This window comes from Microchirus variegatus, assembly GCF_963457635.1.
Source record: "Microchirus variegatus genome assembly, chromosome: 9".
Classification (NCBI taxonomy): Eukaryota; Metazoa; Chordata; class Actinopteri; order Pleuronectiformes; family Soleidae; genus Microchirus; species Microchirus variegatus.
Window position 1 is genome coordinate 15450600 of NC_139810.1, and position 18749 is coordinate 15469348.

At 39.5% G+C, this 18749-nt stretch overlaps 1 protein-coding gene across 1 annotated transcript; it reads right to left on the reverse strand.

Annotated features, from left to right (window-relative positions):
• Positions 1 to 9717: 9717 nt before the first annotated feature.
• On the reverse strand, positions 9718 to 17417 carry bgnb (biglycan b; the record flags this gene model as incomplete). Its single annotated transcript, XM_083894505.1, has 7 exons — positions 9718 to 9915; positions 10004 to 10142; positions 11455 to 11548; positions 12546 to 12656; positions 12780 to 12993; positions 13186 to 13298; positions 17168 to 17417. The coding sequence occupies 7 exons, from the start codon at positions 17415 to 17417 to the stop codon at positions 9718 to 9720; spliced, it is 1119 nt and encodes a 372-aa protein (XP_083750631.1).
• Between the last annotated feature and the right edge of the window lie 1332 nt (positions 17418 to 18749).

Here is an 18749-nt window from a genome sequence, read left to right on the forward strand (position 1 = left end):
CTACAAAGCTCCTGGTAGTAAAAATTTTATGACTTAGGTGTTGTATCCAGTACAGTTGCACACAGATCTTCATTGCTCTGTTCTTTCTTCCACACACTTACTACAAAATGCACTAACAGGGAGTGTTAGTGGACTGAGTCCATCAAGCCAGAGGGTAATATTACATCTATAAGGGATTATAACGATGGTTGACACACCTTCAAAGATTCAGTATGAGGTTAAAACTGAGTGAAAAATTAGTGCAATTGTGAGGGACCCGTCTTTATTCAGTTTAGGTACTATCAGTGAGCTAAGGTAGCACTTTGAATATTAATGGACTGCATTATGCCAGTGTTTAAATCTGAAAGATTTTACCCTCCTAGAGATTAAAAAACAAAACAAAAAAACTGCAGATAACTCTTGGCCTCACACTGAAACACACATTTCTGTGTTTTTCTATTAATTATTAATATACTGTATTTATTTATACTATGAACGTGTCATAAGACGCATCTTTCAGCAGAGTGAAAATGTACCAGGTGCTACACCTTTCTTCAATTCCAAATATTCTGCAGCCACACCTAGCACTGCAATAGCCAAAGGGCAAACTATGTCAGAGACAAAGCTGTACTTGAAGGAAGCATTCTTTTCTACGGTCATAGACAGGCAGACATTGTGTTCATTTATATTCATTTATATGAAGTATATCTGATGGTAAAAGTAAGGGGTGATGCTTTGTCTCTCCTGTCCAGATAACTGGAAATGCATAAATAGCTTCACAAACCTGTGTGAACGTGCATGTTTTTGTGGGTGGGTGTGTTTGCATTTATGCTCATCAAAGCAGAGTGTAAATAAGCTCTAGGAAGGACAGACCACACCTTAGCAACAATAGCTGCATCCTGAATGTATGAAGGTAGACAAATAAACACTTTATCGAACTAGGTTTTTGAACTTAGTCAGAAAAAACTGACTGCAGTGAGAGCTGTCTCCAAGCTCCTTGCATCTGACCCCGTGGTTGAGTGAGAATCTTGTTTGCCGTTCAGCCAATCACCCCTCTGGATTCACACCTGGAAGCCTCTGCAGAAGAGAAGGAATTGTCAATTGTGGAGATCTCCTTCTGAACAAAGTCGACTCCTTAGCTGTTGTCCCGCTACCATGAGTTTCTTTATACTGCTTTTCTTGTAACTGCATGAACGATGTGAATACCAAAGAAACTGTGTCACTGCGTGTTTGGTATTTGACGATGGGAAATGCCACAACAGATGGGGCCACTCTCTTTAAACTCACTGGTGACAGTTCTATGGTGTTATAACCATGCTATGAAGCAATAGGTATCAACTGCGTCTTTATCTTTCTGGACCTTAGAGCCAAACAGGCTACTCTCCAGGCCCTGCAAGTGAGTAGTGTTCAGTGCTTCAGTAAAGTATTTTTTAGTGGATGAGTGGATGGTTGTTTGTCTCTATATGTGACCCTGTGATGGACAGGTGAACTGTCCAGGGTGTGACCTCGCCTATCACCCAATGTCAGCTGAGATTGGCACAGCGACCCTCATGTGGAGGATAAAGTGGTAGAAGATGTACGGATGGGAGGTCTTGCTTTGATTCATTTAGCTCCACAAAACACTTCACACATGGACAACAGACACACAGTACAGTTCTACTCGAAGCTGCTCAGGTGTTCTGGTGGATATGTTCTGCATCGTGAATCATACTACAGCTGTTTGTCCTGCATTAGTTAAGTGAAAGACAAACACTCCACATGAATATTAATAATTTTCCTGAAATGCATTTTTATATTCACTTGGATTGTACTGTACACGTATATGCCATGTACCCGAGAGAGGAATTAATTCATGCAGTCTGAGAGCGTGAGACAACATGCCCATTTCAAGTATTATATAATGCATTTTTTTGTCATTGACAGCTGCTGCATCATCAAACTGCATGCTTAGGGTGCAAGCTGCCCTGGGGCCATGATTCACAGATAACATTTGCTGTGAAGGTCCACATACAGTGATACCTGGCACATGTGAGTTCAGATTGACATGTTTCAGGAGCCCTGCTTAGCAAGATATGTGTTACACCCATCCATGTTTTATTGATTTAAATCCAAGCTGTCAGAATGTCACACCCTGAAATACCTGACGGCAGCCAATGTGACATGCACTCTCTGCACTCTCTTAGTGCACTCTCTAAAGAGCTAGCAAGCACGTGCTATAGTCATATAGTCCAGGCTGGATTAATTAAGGAAGACTAAAACTGAAATGTAGGCATTAGCTCCAGAGTTTTCGATGTGTGGTGTGCACAAAAATGTGCGGAGGTAGTTTCAACACAATGATTTCTTTTGCCTGCATTGTGGGTCATGACAATGGTCACAATGGTAACTATACAAAGTAATGATGTCTGTCAGTCATCAGCGAAATAGATCTTTGCACCTGCGAAGTTATGTTATTAGGCAGAAAACAACTGTTTAACTTGAGGTAAAATATTCAAGGTGCAATGCATACATCTGTGATATCTTAAGAAAAGGCTGTTTTTCCTTGCTTCCCAACGGCAGCCATGTTTTCAGTGAGAGTGAGCGTCCGTGCTCCAGGCTGGTTCTCGGCACAGGGTGCACACACGGTGCAGACAATGCATAATTACAACAAACTTGAATGGACTTTTTTATCCAGAAATGTTTCAGTTGATTAATGCTGAACAATGATAGGCACCAACAACTATAATATATCTTCTAGATTCTGTGTAAAGCACTCAAATTCACCCCACCCAAACCTACACAGTTTAAATCCCTCATTTCTATTAAACTGTGATCTCAGCCCTTTTGCTTTGGCATGCTGTGCAGTGCTTGAGTGATTTATCATCAGTTTGGTTATATGCCTCCTCCATTTTGCTCTCGATTAAGGCTTGGTTACCCCAGGCAAATTATGAGCCTGTTTTGTCAGCAAATGACTGGCAAATGCCCCAGGGTAGAACCGCACCCCCAAACTTATCTGAAATGTGCAATGGATTTTTTCATTCTCTCACCTTCTTCTGCATTCACTCCCTCACACATTCAGCAGGATTTACCTGCAGGTAGAGAGCAATTAGGAGCAGTTATGCACGGCTGATAGCGAATATTAGGTTTATATAAAATGACAAAAAAATTGCGTTGCACGTCTTGCAATAAATGGAGAACTTTTCTTTGATGCCGTGTATTTATTTTACACAGTTTAATGGCTGTGACTTGCGTATGACTATTACAAATGGCTTGCACTGAACGATTGTGCAGCCTACTTTGTCCCAAAAATTATTCCAGAACACACAGAGACAAATCTGGGAGTCATATAAGCGTCCTCACTCAGGCACATGCAGATTAAAGGCATCCTATTGCATCACTTTCTGTTTAATGCAGTGGAATCCTGCTACAATTTAAAAAGAAAAGCAATTTTTGTAGTTAAGTCCTTTATAGCCTTTGTCACCTTGGTGTACTTTACTGCACCTTCATAGGAGTTTCTGCGTCTCACACCCATGGACACACCTCAAAACGAGCAACAACACTGCACACAGACTACTTTCTGTCATAGAGTTTCCTCTCTGCTTAAGAAAGAGGGCACTTGACTGACTGAAGACGTGTTTATACAATCGATAACTAACAACTGACCAGCAAATATTTTCAGTGTTTTGTTGTTCTTGTGGCATTTGCACCACTCCCTACAACATCAAGGCAAGCTCTAACAAGACCGAAATCAAACTGTAATCCTCTCTAAGAGTCTCCTTTTTTTTTTTTCATTGGGAGTCACATTTTGTTTCAAACTTTCTGAGTTATGCTGCTGCCTTGCCTGAGCCTGTTTTCTGCTGGCATAGGCGAAAAAACAAGCCTTGCCTACGGGCACCAGTGAGTAAAGAGCACACGCTATAATACCTGATGGATGAGCCTGATTCAAAGAAAAAAAAAAGTACCGAGAAGGATATCACTCTGACGATATAACTTCAGCTCTCTAGAATTGCACTGTCTACACTCAATTTCTTTCCTTTTTTTTACTGCCCACTTAGTACGATTGAAGCATGTCCTGGCAGAGAGGGGGAAGAAAGGAATGTTATTAAATAATACACCACATGAAGGATTCCAGCTGCCTATGCAGCCACAACTTTTACAGACAAACAGAGTGATTAGTATGTAAACAGAGTGAACAGAGTATGAGTGAACAGAGTATGTAAATAAAGCTAAGTAAAACCTTTTTGGACAGGTTTTCACTAAGAGCTGTTGGTGAGCCTAGTGTCAATAAAGTCAAGTCAAAGTCTCTAAGTATGCATTGAAACGCGTCCATTTTCCATCTTCTGGATGACGTTCAAGTTTTCTGACCTTGTCAAGTGCTACTCCTTGTGGTAAAGAAGATTAAAAAAACTACAAGACAACACTGAGCTTGTGATAAATATCAGCAAGCATTAATTAAATAAATGAGCAGCAATATTAATAACAACAGGTTTTAATGGTTAGTTGAGTTAGATATTGCTATTTTAGCTCTTTCATGGTGCTGGGATAAAAACGAGTTTGTGAGTCTGGGCGTGCAGGCTCAATTGGACATGTAGCGCCTCGCAGAAGGCAACAGCTGAAACTGACAGTTTCCTTGGTGAGAACAGCCCTGGATTATGTTTTTTTACTCTGTGCAGGCATCTGGTCCTTTATATGAGACAGTGAGGAATGATGTCTGCGATGTGCCAACCCTTTTGAGGTATACAGTCTGAGATTAACTAGTTAAGTTATTGTTAGCGTTTGCATGTTCTCCCCGTGGGTTTGCTCCGGGTTCTCCGGTTACCTACCGTAGTCCAAAAACATGCAGTTTTGGGGATTAGGCAAATTGGACACTCTAAATTGACAATGGGTGTGAGTGTGAGAGTGGATGGTTGTTAGTATCTGTGGCCCTGTCATGGACAGGCGACCTGTCCTGTCAGGATGTGACCCTGCCTTTCGCCCTGTGTCAGCTGAGATTGGCACATCTGCAGGCACATCCACAATCCTCATGTGCAGGATAAAGCGGTAGAAGATGGATGGATGGATAGCTCCAATAGAGACTTGATTTGCACTATATCCATAAAGTTGACTTTTGTCAGCCTCCAGGGGCCTGTTGCATGAAACTATAGGATAAACCAATAAGCCCGGGAATATGTCAGTTATCCTGGCTGAATTTAGCCTCAAGTTGGTAGCATGAAAACAGGGGAGCATAAGTTACTATGCAGATTTATCCTGTGTTGTTACCCTGATCCAGACTAGGCTAAACAACATCTGTGTTTCTCTCACAATGGTGTGCCTGTCTTTGGATGATCTTATACAGTAGAATGATGAAGCACTTAAAAAGGGCCTTTCCGATGGGACAGAGTGGTTAATTACAGAGCGTATTCCTTGGTATTCCCTGACAAGTACCTGCATGAGAGGTATTGGTTCAGCAGTGATGGTGATGGTGCAGTGATGCAAACTGCTTGGTCCCAAAATTGTGCATCCCACTGCGTGGGGAGATGATTTTACAGATCACAGATGATTTGCCTAGGACTATGCATGTTCTCAGTTGGAGATATGAAAAATCTAAATAAAGACACAATTTGCCGCACTATGTGGAAACTATGCTTGGCAATAAAATCAAACAAGATTTATACAAGATTGCCCGTAACATCAACTACAGACTCCACCTCCCTTGCAGTTGTAGCATTATAACTCATGTTGCATTACAGCTTTCAATAATGTTGACTTGACCAAACTCACACAAAGGCGCTCAGTCATTAAGATGCTGACATGAAAAATAAGCACCCGTCAGCACCTTAGGCAACCGCCCTTCAAAAAACTGAAATACCCCTTCTTTAATATCTTTAATTTAGCCCTTTATATGAAATGATAATCTGAATTGTACAAAAGAAGAAGAAGAAAAAAGATGCTAGCAACACAGCACTGCCTCCTTGTGTAAAGACATGCAATGCCGTCTCAGTTTGCTACATGGTGAAACGTTGGATATTATTGCTCCACCCTTCTTCTTGCTTTATTTAAGGGCATTATTTAATCCATCTTTTCAATTCAAGGCACAATAGAACCGTTTGTGTGGGACAGGGCGTTTCCATTTGTACACTGTTTTAAGCACAGAATAATGACTTACCTTATGAGAATCTGCAAGCAAGCTATGCTGCTGTACCAGTGCTGTGAACTTGGGCCAGGTAAGCAAACACGTGCTGGCAAACACATCTCTTCTCCCTCTTTTTTGCATACACACCAACGTGTCCTCTGCATTTCACCCATCCTTATTACACACCCTATAGTGTATTTACTTCATGCAATCATGAGATGCCAGAGTCACTAAGGATTTTAATAAAATATATTTATAAGAGCGTTTTTCCACAATAAAAAGATAATCAAAATACATACAGGCTTTTGGTTTTGTATTCGTACCCACCCATGCATGCAAACACACACAGGCAGTTTTTTTTGTAGCTATTCTTTTAAGGGCGTTGTCCCTAACTTTAACCATAACAAGTTAATGCTCTCTGTGATCCGAGAGGAACATACTCAATTCAAAATGTAAAATGTTGCCCCCTTGTGGAAAATACAGATACAGCTCAAAGGAGGAAAAATATTTATTTCAGTTATTATACAGGTCCAAAAAGCTACCAGGGCATCGCCTCAGCTTCTATACCTTTCAGTCTATTGAGCATGGACTCATAGATATGCAGTCTCCACTATCTGTGAACAAATCCACAATATAATCATATTATTAATATGAATATTACTATTCATATTAATAATATTCAATATATATAATAATATATATAATAATATTAGCTTAACATATATTTTCTTCTTTCAGTGGTAGCTGGTGATAAAAAGGGTTTTGCGGTTTCTTATTTAATAGAAATAGAAAAAAAAGCACTACTGAAACATAAATTTGATGATGGGGAATTGAAATATAATGTCAGTATGTCATGAAGCTCAAGTTATGTGATCCTAAATGAAGTTTATGCAAGTTATTAAAGAAAATGATCACTGTGTCAGGGACAGTTGATGATACAGATTAAATTATTGGTTTGTGAGCGTCAGGAACCTTTCAGGAGCTCCCACGTTTAAATACTGTATGTGAAAAACAGGAGTGAATTGTACGGACCTCCTCTGGTGACATATTATCCACACCTTAATTTATTGCTTCAGATGTCTGTAAACAGGGATACATTTGAATACATTTTCGTTTTATTTAGTTGATAAAGTTCTGTTTTTTTTCTAGCAGCAAAACAAGGTCTGTATAATCTGAAATAAGCCTTTATGCCAGGTTAAGAGTTTAGACAGAAATTTCAATTGGGAATTAAATGTGACTGAATACTAGGCTATAGCACTAAACTGTTCATTGTTCCAGAGGAAATTGGTCACTGTTTGTACCAAATGCATGTCCACTTTTGAAATGAACCATCAAGTAAGTTTGCAGGTACAGCATTGAAAATAATTTGCTTTTGGGTTAAATTAAGTGTTATGTGCACATAATAAAGTGAGATGTAGCCTACTGCCTAATTCATAACAGTTATATTATAATATATGGGATCACATTCTGCCAAAGTATAATATTATGGCGGTGCTGTGTCTTAAATTGGACTAATAACCATAGGTTCTGTCAATCACCTCCATTTCAGTACCACAGACAGCGGCACACATACACACTTAGCACTGGCAGCACCATAACAATACACAAACAATTGGTGCTGTCCATGGTACTGAAACTGCACTCAAGCAATAGCCTGTAATTTACTTAAATGTAGTGGTTAGAACAATTATCCAGGGTTAAATAAATTAGATAATAATAATTAGAGTCACCTTGTCTCTGGCACCATATTTTGTTATACTAGTGTCTGAAGTATATGAGAGGAAGAAGAGGATGATAAGCTGACTTTGCTCTGCCTATTTACTCCACTGTATTTTAACGTTGGCAATAACGGTGTTACTTCGATATCTCGATATCTGTTTTGTTCAGGTGGTACTTTGTATAAAAAGTTTGAAAACCACTGTTCTAAAGCATTTATGAAATGGCCACATTAATGACAAATGCACAGAGTTACATCAAGGTTAAAATATCATTAATAGAATTAAATAACAATTCATGTCATGTGTTTTGAACATGCCTCTTGTTAAACTCTTGAGAAAGACAGGATTGAGTCATACAACCCATTTCCATTTTTTGATATTTCTCTTTAATGTCTTGTGCTACCTTCAACCAAGGAGCATTACTTGTTCACCGTCTTAATGCATTAGGCTTAAAAAGGTTTTTATTCACATGCAGCAGTAGCTTGTCTGATTACAGAACAGAGAGAGAACACAATACTTATTGCAAAAGTAGTTCCACATACATCTGCCAATGTAAACTGGATATGACCTCCACCAAAAACCTTGAAGCAGATAAAGCATAAAAGAAACAAAACCTGTGCAAATCAATGAATCAACATTATGACTGTTTTTGTAGCTCTATGAGAATAAAAATAACTGCCTTCATTGCATAAAAGCAAAGCGGATGTATGTTTTCTCTATTTGAGGGAAAAACTCACAACCTAAGGGGTCCCTCAAGGAACACTGTAATAAAGTAACATACATAAAAAAACAATGTTTAGTCAAGGCACAGAATAGATACATGCTGGTTCTTTAGTCACTTCAGCGAGATGAGAAAAGATTTTCAGGGAAATTTTAAATTCACCTTTTAATAAATCAACACATCATATTTACAAAAAAAATACAATTTAGCTGATGTGCAATTGATTTTCTATATGCCCAAAGTTGAGGATCAAATAAAACAGGGACAATGCAATTTGATCACAGAAAGGAAGTCACCCATAGCACCTTTTTTTATATAATACATATCTATGAATCATTGCATTAAAAAAGTGCAGTATTGCAATAAAAAAGTATACAAAATACTCAAGTTTTCAATATTTGTTTTTCATTGTTTAGACTGGGAAAACATTCTTATTTTCCAGTGTCCTCTGCTTCTTTCTTTTTCAAATGCTAAAACTCACTAGTTTAAACTCTCTAGCCTTAAATGTACAATGTGTAAAATTTAGCAACATTTTTTGTTGAGGTTAACTGGGGCTATTATAAAATGGCAGACTCTGTTTCTGGGAAAATGCAAAACAACAATTAATAAAATCAAGTGATTACACTCTTCAAAAAATAAGTATAATAACAATAGGTCCTCGCACACTTTTGTGCTTGGGCCCTAATTATTTCACCTTCAATTTCTGCTAAATGAAAAATAATTCCACCTAAACTTCATTCACTGGACCCTTAAGTGATGGTTCAGATTTTATTGAAATGTGGTTGTATGAGGCACTGAAACAAAGAAGAAAATGTGTGTTTTTGCTCACAGGAACACAGGGGCTGATGCCATGTTCACCAAATAAGTGAATGCAAAAGGATTTTTAAACAACAGTCACAAAATGACAAATAACAGTGACTATACAGTATGGGTACCTCATACAGTCACACTTTAATAAAACAAACCATCCCTACAAATAAAACAAATGCAGGTAAACTACTGCTAGCCCTTTGGTTTCCATTCCCTTCAAGCTGTGTTGCTGTAGTTTTGACTGCGTTATTGCCCATTTTGTCCATCATTTATCCACCCTCCAAAAGAAAAAAAAAACTAGTTAAAAAAAATCTTCTGCAATATTTACGCTCTTTCTCGCTCTAAATTAAATTACCTCCTCCTCCATCATCATCCATTACTCTTTCTGCCACTTCCTGTCTTTACTTTTTGTAATTTCCAAACTGAATAGCCAGCCGTTGGCTGACACAGCGGAATGTCGCGGGTTGAACCTCCCAGTAGTTGACAGGGTTTCCAAACAAGCTGATGCCATTATAGAAAGTCCTCTTCATCCCAAATCCTCGAGGGCAGAAGTCGTCCATACCCACCTGGTTGATGTTGTTAGAGTGCAGGTACACCACCTAGAAAAAAACATTGGAGTGGCAAAGTAGAGTGTGAACACTGCATGATATTAAACATCAAGTCACCTTTTGGACACTTGAAATGCACCTGTAGGTATTTCATGGTCGGGAGGCCTGGAGGAACACGAGAGAGGCGGTTGTTCTCCAGATGCAGCTCTCGCAGCCTGGGCAGGTAGGACAGGCTGCCATTCTCAATGTTTCGGATGTGGTTATAACCAAGGCCCAACCTGGAAGACATCAGAGAGCGAGGGAAAATATGTAATAATCAAACTAGAATTACAACCTAGCGGTTCAATGCCTCAACTGTATAATGGATTTACAGGCTACACTATTTGTTTTTCCCAGTTACATAAGCTTGTTGACTTGAGGAAATTAAAGTTTGCATAATGTTTAGTGATGTTTGCTGTTGCTAATTGCTTCATCTTTGTGAAAGAGAACATCCTCTTTATCCTCCACATGAGGGTTGCAGGGCCGCTGATGCCAGCACTATATTATAGTGCTGTATTTGACACCAGTGGCCATGATATTCTATTCCAGAGACTGGAGCAGATTCTTGGAATCTGTGGTACTGCATTACTCTGGTTTAAATCCTACCTTTCTGATATATTCCAGTTTGTTCATGTTAAAGATGATGCCTTATTGCATACAAAAGTAAATTGTGGAGTTCCACAGGGCTCAGTGCTTGGGCCTATACTTTTTGCCTTGCATATGCTTACTTTAGGGAACATTATTAGGAAGAATAACATAGACTTTCATGGTTATGCCGATGACACACAGCTCCACATTTACCAATGTGGCCGGATTTAAAAAATCAGGATGTTCAACTCCAGGAATGTCTCAGAGACATTGAGTCCTGGATGACCTGTAACTTTCTACTTTTAAACTCAGACAAAACAGGTCATTATACTGGGCCATAAACACCTTAGAGGAAAACTTTCTGACCACATTGTCACTTTAGATGACCTCACCATGGCTTTCCAGTTCCACTGTCAGGAACCGTAAAGTTATTTTTGACAAGGCTTTGTCAATTGACTCATTTATTCCGGAACAGCACATGTTTAATATTGAAATGTAAATACAACTCAGTACATATTTGAAGATATCACTGATGCCCTAAAGAGAGAAGCCGAAAGAAGAATTGGTCATATGGAATCTTTGGTTCCTGTTTAATGAAGAGTCTGCCAAATTCTCACCACAATATTAAATCACTTTTGAAGGTCTCAAATGATGTTCTACTGACTCGGGTACCAATGCCATTCTGATGCTTTTGCTCTCTGCTGTATTTGATAGAATGGTTCATATTATCCTCCTCTTTTGTCTGGATCACTGGGTGGGTATTTACAATATTTGGCTCTATTTTCCAGAGCATAGCATATTGTTTAATTTCTATGCAGATGACTGCCAAATGTATGTAGGCATCTGCTATGACTGACTATGAAGTGGCATGCCACTGTATAGGTCCCATTAGTATCTCGGTGTTGACTGACAGGTATTCTCAGTCAGATTATTGATGATGGTCAAAAATTAGTGTGGAATTACCTGTAGAGATTTCTGTAGCGGCCCAGGTCCTCCAGTTCGATAGCTTGGATCTGGTTGTGGTCCAGATGAAGCTCATTGAGAGTATCTGGGAGATCTGAAAGACAGACACACCATCTGTCACCATTTTGTACAACAGTTTTAAAGAGCTTTTAATTAGCTTTTTGTGTCCTGCAACATTTTGCCCCTTCTTAGGGATAGCACAATACCACTTGTTCGTGTCTGATACCAATACAGATGAACAACACATTTATGCTAGCTATTTCAAGCAATTTAAAAGACATAGCAGCACAACATGACTCAGCTAAAATGCTGTTGCTGATTTTAATTTACAGTTAAGGCATATAATATAATGCAATATAAAGTTGTTGTTTTTTTGACTGTATCAGATTTTAAAATTGTATCTGTCCAATAACCGATCCAGTGATTTTGACCAGTATCGGACTGATAGCGTTACTGAGTATTGTATTGGCTCAGCCTTAACTTTTTGTCAGTGAAATATGAATGTACAGCAAGCAGCCATGTAGTCTAGTACAGAGATTAAATGGAAAATATACTTTTTTCATGTCTGAGTCATGATAGTATTAAAAAAATATTCACAATGTTGAAGTTAAAAACTGATAAGGACTCAATAAAAATATCCACAGTGCAAAAAAAAAAAAATTATTGACACAGGAAAGAGACAGGAAAACGACATCAAGAAAGGACAAAACAAACCACCATGAACAAGTGCATCTTCAGCTACGATTTAAAAACCTTGATAGAGCTGGCCTGTCTCACATCAAGAGGATGACTGTTCCACAGTGTAAGGAGAATGGAGAGAAAAGGCATGTTCACTGACCATCTTGTTTCTGACAACTGGGACAACCAGACGGCCACTGTCCTCAGATAATAGAGACCGTGTGGGCAGATAAGCATGTATTATGTCCGATAAATATGAAGGTACCGTCAGGTGGAGGATAAAGCGGTAGATGATGGATGGAAATATGAAGGTGCAAGGCCGGTGAAGAGAGGCCAGCACAGAACTAATATGTTCATATTTAGCTGCTCCAGTCAAAATATGAAGTGCTGCTTTTTAGAATTTTGGCTTTTACCTTTGGGGACTCCTGTCAGTTTGGCCTCTGATATACGCAGATAATTCAGTCTCAGTCCTTTGAAGGCCCCAGGCTCAAAGCCACTGTTGTGGATGGGGTTGGCTCCCATTTCTGTAGAGCAAAAGGGAATATTTGTAAGATCATCAAAACACAGTCTCTTTAAACTGCAGTTCACCAAAGACAAAGCAGCAGCAGGACAGAATGTAACCACGATTTGTCATTAGTGTCTCTGACCCATGCAGTTCATGTTGACCAGTCCTGTGAAGGCTCCAGCCGCCACCTTCTTGATACGGTTCTCGTGGATCCTCAACTCAACCAGGGAATTTGGCAAGTTCTTAGGGATGGTGGTCAGCAAGTTTTTAGAGAAGTAGAGCTTCTGCATCTGCCTCAAAGAGGAAAATGCCTTGGGGTGGACTTTGGAAATCAGGTTGTTCCTCAGAGACAGACCCTGAGAAAGGGAAACAGGTGGTGGAGAGAGATGAAAAGAAAGGATATGAAGTTCTCAATACCTGAGGAAGCAGACGGTTATATTTATATTCCACAGCACTGAGGCCAATACAAACTTAGTAGAAACATTTGCACATTCTCCAGGTGTTGACCTGATGCTATTTTTTTTACTCTGTGCGTGCGTGTGTCTTACATATAAGTGTGTCAGGCCTTTGAAGTCATTTTCTTTCAGCTCACTGATATGGTTGTTCTGCAGGTCCAGAAACTTGGTGTCTTGAGGAATATTTTTTGGCACCTCCGTCAAACCTGCAGACAAATCAAAATGAGGGGGAAAAAAGAGAATCATACAATAAGGGATAGTTTAGGATATACAAAGATAGGTTATGTGAGGTACTTATATAGTACATTGTCAGCGGGCAGTGTACAGGTGGGCATGAGATCACTGCCTGTGAGATTTTAACCACTTAACTAAAGACACATCTAATTACATCAATGGATATGTTCACTGTTTAATCTCTATGTTAGACAGACCTGTCCAGTCTTTCAGAAACACACTCCCCTGCACCCCTGTCAGTTGACAAAAACAGCTATTTTAGCATGAAGGACACAGGAATTACTGGTCTACAAACACCTGAATTTACAGCAGTGGATCAAAAACCCTTGTGCACCATGAGCAAAAGGATGTTGATTTTATTCGATGAGCATTTTGTTTATTTTTTTTCCGTTGTCCCCAATTTCACTGAGCTCAGGCAGAGTACACCGTACAGTCACCTGTACGTAACACACTATGTATTCTTTATCACAATCCCAAATAAAAAAAAATAAAAAAAATCTAACTACCCCCTTAAACAATCCAGAACTTCCAGGTTATCTAAGTCAGACGCAGACATTGTAAAATAAACAGCTCGTCTGTGTTTTTAAAAACCCCACCAGGCCTAAAACTCAAACCAGTCAAACTCCCACATGAACTCTAATGAGCGCTTTGGAGCTCCTTGTCTATTATTTTAATGAGAGGTGTACATACACACAGCCATGGAGGTCACACACAGACATTAAAGTAAGACATTACTGACATTACTGGTTTGTCGCTGAAAAGACACACACAGACTCACCTCATCTGGTGTTGCCCTCTTGCCAGATGAGAACACCAGATGTTTTCCATCTGGTTTCCATTTGACAGTAGTCACTAAGGATGTGACTTAAATACCTTCAGCAAAATCACACATCAAATAAAAGTGAGCCACACATGCACACACAGCCAGACAACCACAACCTGTGTATTAAAGGGATAGTTCAATTTTTTTAAATTTTTTTTAAGTGTGGCTGTATGAGGTGACTAGAGCATGGATGCCCGACCTGAGCCTGTATTATAATAATAATAATAATAATACAGTCTAAACATTTAATACACATATGTTTAAATAAGTGGCAATAAGTAGAAATTGATGTGATTGATTTTCTATCAGATATTAATATTTTCAACAGCACACTTAATGCATCACATCGGCGTTAAGGCATCCATTACAACTCAGTGTAAAGTACAGTAGTTTGATTAAAGTGGTTACATTTTAACAAGCATTTATATCTGAGTCTGACATTTTATTACACTTCTAAATGCTATAGTGATAACTCATATGGTGCGTGACTTGCACACGTGTTCATGGGGCTAGTAGTGGCTTCCTTCTGGATGTAATGGTATGTTTTGTCATTTGCTGTAACCCTAAATAAATGCGAGAACCACCTGCCTAAAAGTACAGTACAGCTTACTTTAACTGTGTCAGGTTCGGGTCAGGTTTGGTCACAACATACATCATACAACCACACTTCCAAAAACCTGAACTGTACCTTTCATATGTGAGTGGTGAGGCCAGTCATATTTTAGTTTGTTTCAGGCAACAACTGGTTAGAAGTGATCAAAATGTTTTGTTAACAAGCAGAAATATCAGAACATATTCCGTTTATTATCTGTTTTATTAGGTTAAGAAAGGGTTATGACAAGTGGATAGCGTTAGGAAATACACCTGTATTATTCCACCCAGGAATCTCTGGAAAAATGACTCAGAGCAAGGCAAAAACATTGCAAACCAGTGATCATTACAAAGACCACATCTCAGGGCCACGTGCACCAGGGTATCAGATGTGGTGAATGTCAGTGACTGGCCAACAACTGGCCGACCTCATCTGGACAGCAACCATGATGCAACCAGGCGTACTGGAGAGAGAACACCAGCTGTCCCACTGGGCTCTTGTCTACCAACAACCACATCTGACCAACACAGCTCCAGCTAGAGCCGTCCTTCTGGAGTTAACTTTAGATACATGGATTTGCTTGAACTGTGTCACACCCTCCACACAATTTAAACCCTTTGACATTCTCTTCAAAACGCATGCACTCGCTGCCAAATGATCTGGTGCAGCAGCTGAAGAGGCTTTGTACTTTATGATATCCAAGAAATTAAATGGGATTTATTAGATGTGGATGAAAAATTAACTTCCCTAAAACATGCATCCAGTCTGTGGCATACATTTAAATTATGACCTGTAGATGAAAATGGACTGGAGAAGACCTTGAGACCAGTATTGTCTTGAATGATCATTATAAGGGGGTTTATAATGTCAGTAAATATCTCCTTGAGGTGTCTCATTAATTAATTTTAATGTTCTTTTGTGAATCCTGGTCCCATTTACAGTCAAATAAATTATAAAGTGGAGTCTGTATTGAGGGCTCATAACGGTGGCAATGAAAATAGTGATCTGCTCCACCCTCTCATCCAAATCTCTTTTATTTAAACAAAATAAAGAGGGTGCTGTCCAAAAAAACTCAAACAAACTCAAGGCTTCACAATGGGAGTTCATAAACTAATAGGTGATGTCACTTGCATCTGTATGGCTCCATTAAAAACATAAAAGAAAACATTTTCACCAACACCCTGATCAAGTGAATCCTGTGCCGTTCCAGACCCCACAAACCACAGCACTTCACGCCTATCTGTCACAAATCTCACAGTCCTGACCACAAACTGTCAAAACCAGCACCCTTCTTAAACCCCAGCACCCCTCGACAAAAATACCTCGTGCTGGGATGCAAAGCGAGAGTAGACAGATGCCTTTGCCAATATACAGCTGTCCCAAATAAGCACATGACATCTCCTAAATTATATGCTTCCACATTTAACAGCTGCACAGAGACCAGAGACAGTAAATAAATAGAGCTGGTATACGATTCGACAAAACCATGATGTCTAAACACAGACGGCGTATGAGAGTTATAATGTGAGGAATCTTCAATAACTCAGACTGTAAGAATAGACATAAGAGAAACAGGATATTTAAACGGAACCATGACTAAAAGACACAGGCTGTGTTTGGAGGAGGGATCAAGAAAATGATTGTATATTCTTATGATTTACTTTTTCTATGATGTTTTTTTAAGTGTAGTATGATGTGCATAAACTTAGTTTCAGTTCAAATGTATTATAACAACTTTCCTTTATATTTGATCAAACATAATGTGCATTTCTATGTGTTTCCATCCATTGCTCTTTTGCAAATATTGGGAGTTAGTTCACTGAGATGAGTAGTAGATCAGGTCACACCTCACAGAGGGATAATGATGAAAAAATAATAATAAATCAAAAAAGTGTGTAATGAAAAACACTTTTGCGGCTTTTACACGATTATTGTATTTCCCTTGTGCACACACAGCTCCTCTTGCCTACTGTGATTTCCAAACATTGTCCTTTAACCACTGAACCTGTTTCTACTGCATTCATTGATGTATTTATACTAACGTTTTATAGGAATGACAACTTTTCTACATCCCTCAATTGTGAATAAATGTTCTGCAATAGTTCGAGAACATTTCATGCATAGGCTGCTACAGAAATACGGAAAATACTGTCTTCCCTTACTGTCTGAGAGCAATCGCCACATGTGCCACTATAAATTCTTATAAATTCGTCATCTCGGTCATGATGTCTTCAAGAGTGTAAAATTAGGCAAATGGACTTGCTTTGAGTTATTCTCTTAAGCCGTGAAAGTTACAGAAACTCGTCCACCATCCATCCCATTTGTTTCCCCATCCAAACCTACCTCTCACACTCACACAAAGAGAAATGATGACAAAGCAAACACAAACATGACAAACGCTTTCCCTCCTGCAAACTTTCACTGACCAAGGTCAGAGCACTGAACAACCCTGAGGCGGCAGTGGCAGCCAAAGGGACACATGTGCACGTCAGGGGGAAGGACCTCCTCCACAGCTGAACCTTCTTCCTCATCCCTCATCATCGCCATTATGCCACCGCTGTCCATGCTGTCCATTGCAAAATCCCAGAAGCCCTTCTGCTCAAAGGGTAGCGCTGAGGAAGGGGAGAGCAGCTGGGCCGCACATAGCAAAAGTAGGATGGAGCAGTGTGGTATCATTTTCAACTTGGACACCTGAGAAAACACAAAGAAGCAACAATAATTAGTTTCATCCAACATGAATGTGCTCATTGACTGACCTGTTTATCAGATACATCTTGTAAAAGGCATCTAATTAGCCCTATATTAATTTCCTATCTCGCAAAAAAAGTGATTTAAAAGGTTTTACATAGATGGTACTATACTTTAAAAATGTACATGGTGTAATAGCCCAGAAAGTGAAGCCAATGTAGAAGTGCTTGGAGCCTATGGTAGAAGGAGTCTGTTTTTAAGCCCTCAGGAACAGGGTTTTATGATCTCAACACACAAAACCTATGAGTCCTCACACTTTTGGTGAGATCCACCCATTGCTTTGTTTCCAGCCCCACCCTCTCAACCAACTCAGAGACATCAGGTCTGACAGTAAATCTAGGATGGAGTAATGGAGTTTTAAATTAGCAATCACTATAAATTCTTTGTTCAGTTTCATGCTCTGTCTTGGAACGATGTTAAACTGCATTCTCCATGTTAAGTAAAAATATTAAATAAAGTAGACCTCCACCACTCTTGGTCCTCTCTTGTGTATTAATTGATTTATGTAACTGAAGCCCCGATTCTGAGGCTAACTCCACCCCCAAATGCCTGGTTTTGAAAAATGCCATGACTTGGGGTGAGAGCTTAGTATAGGAGAGGAAGGGGAGAGGAAGAGTTGGGAGTAATGGTCTGCAGCTGTGGAAAATTCCCACAGCAGAGTTTCAATCACTCACACTGTGCCTAAAGTGGTGGAGAGATAAAAAAGCTGTGTCTCAATCCAGGGTCAGGATCCTCCCAAGTGTGCAGCCGACAGAGGAGATGACTTCATTGGCTGCTCACTCAGAAGGAGATGGAAGTCATTGGAAGTCATGCGCTGCGTGAAATGAGACAGTCGAGCAAACACAACTCACGGGGTCCCCTTCTTCTACTGATATAACCTGTCAGGCTGTAGACCGAGGGATTAAGCGCTGCCCTCCACAATTCAAAGTGCTGAATCACAGTGTGGAATGTGACAAGGCCACAACAAAGCCAGTGGTCCTGTCAGCTGACTATTGAGACACAGCCACTGCTACAGGTGACAAAGAGACATTTCCAGCATTTAAAAAAGTGTCACAGTCTGGAACAACAAGCCCCACACTGATTAGACAAAACGGTGATGAAAGCTTATCCGAGTGAAGCAAGACTGGACTGAAAGTAAATGAACATTTCTTAGCTGGTATTTGACCAGAGATTCAGTGTATGTTGTGCTTAAATAACTTACAAACACAGAAGGTCTGTGTGTTATTCCAAAAGTAGAAAGGGTACGTTTAATAATGTTAT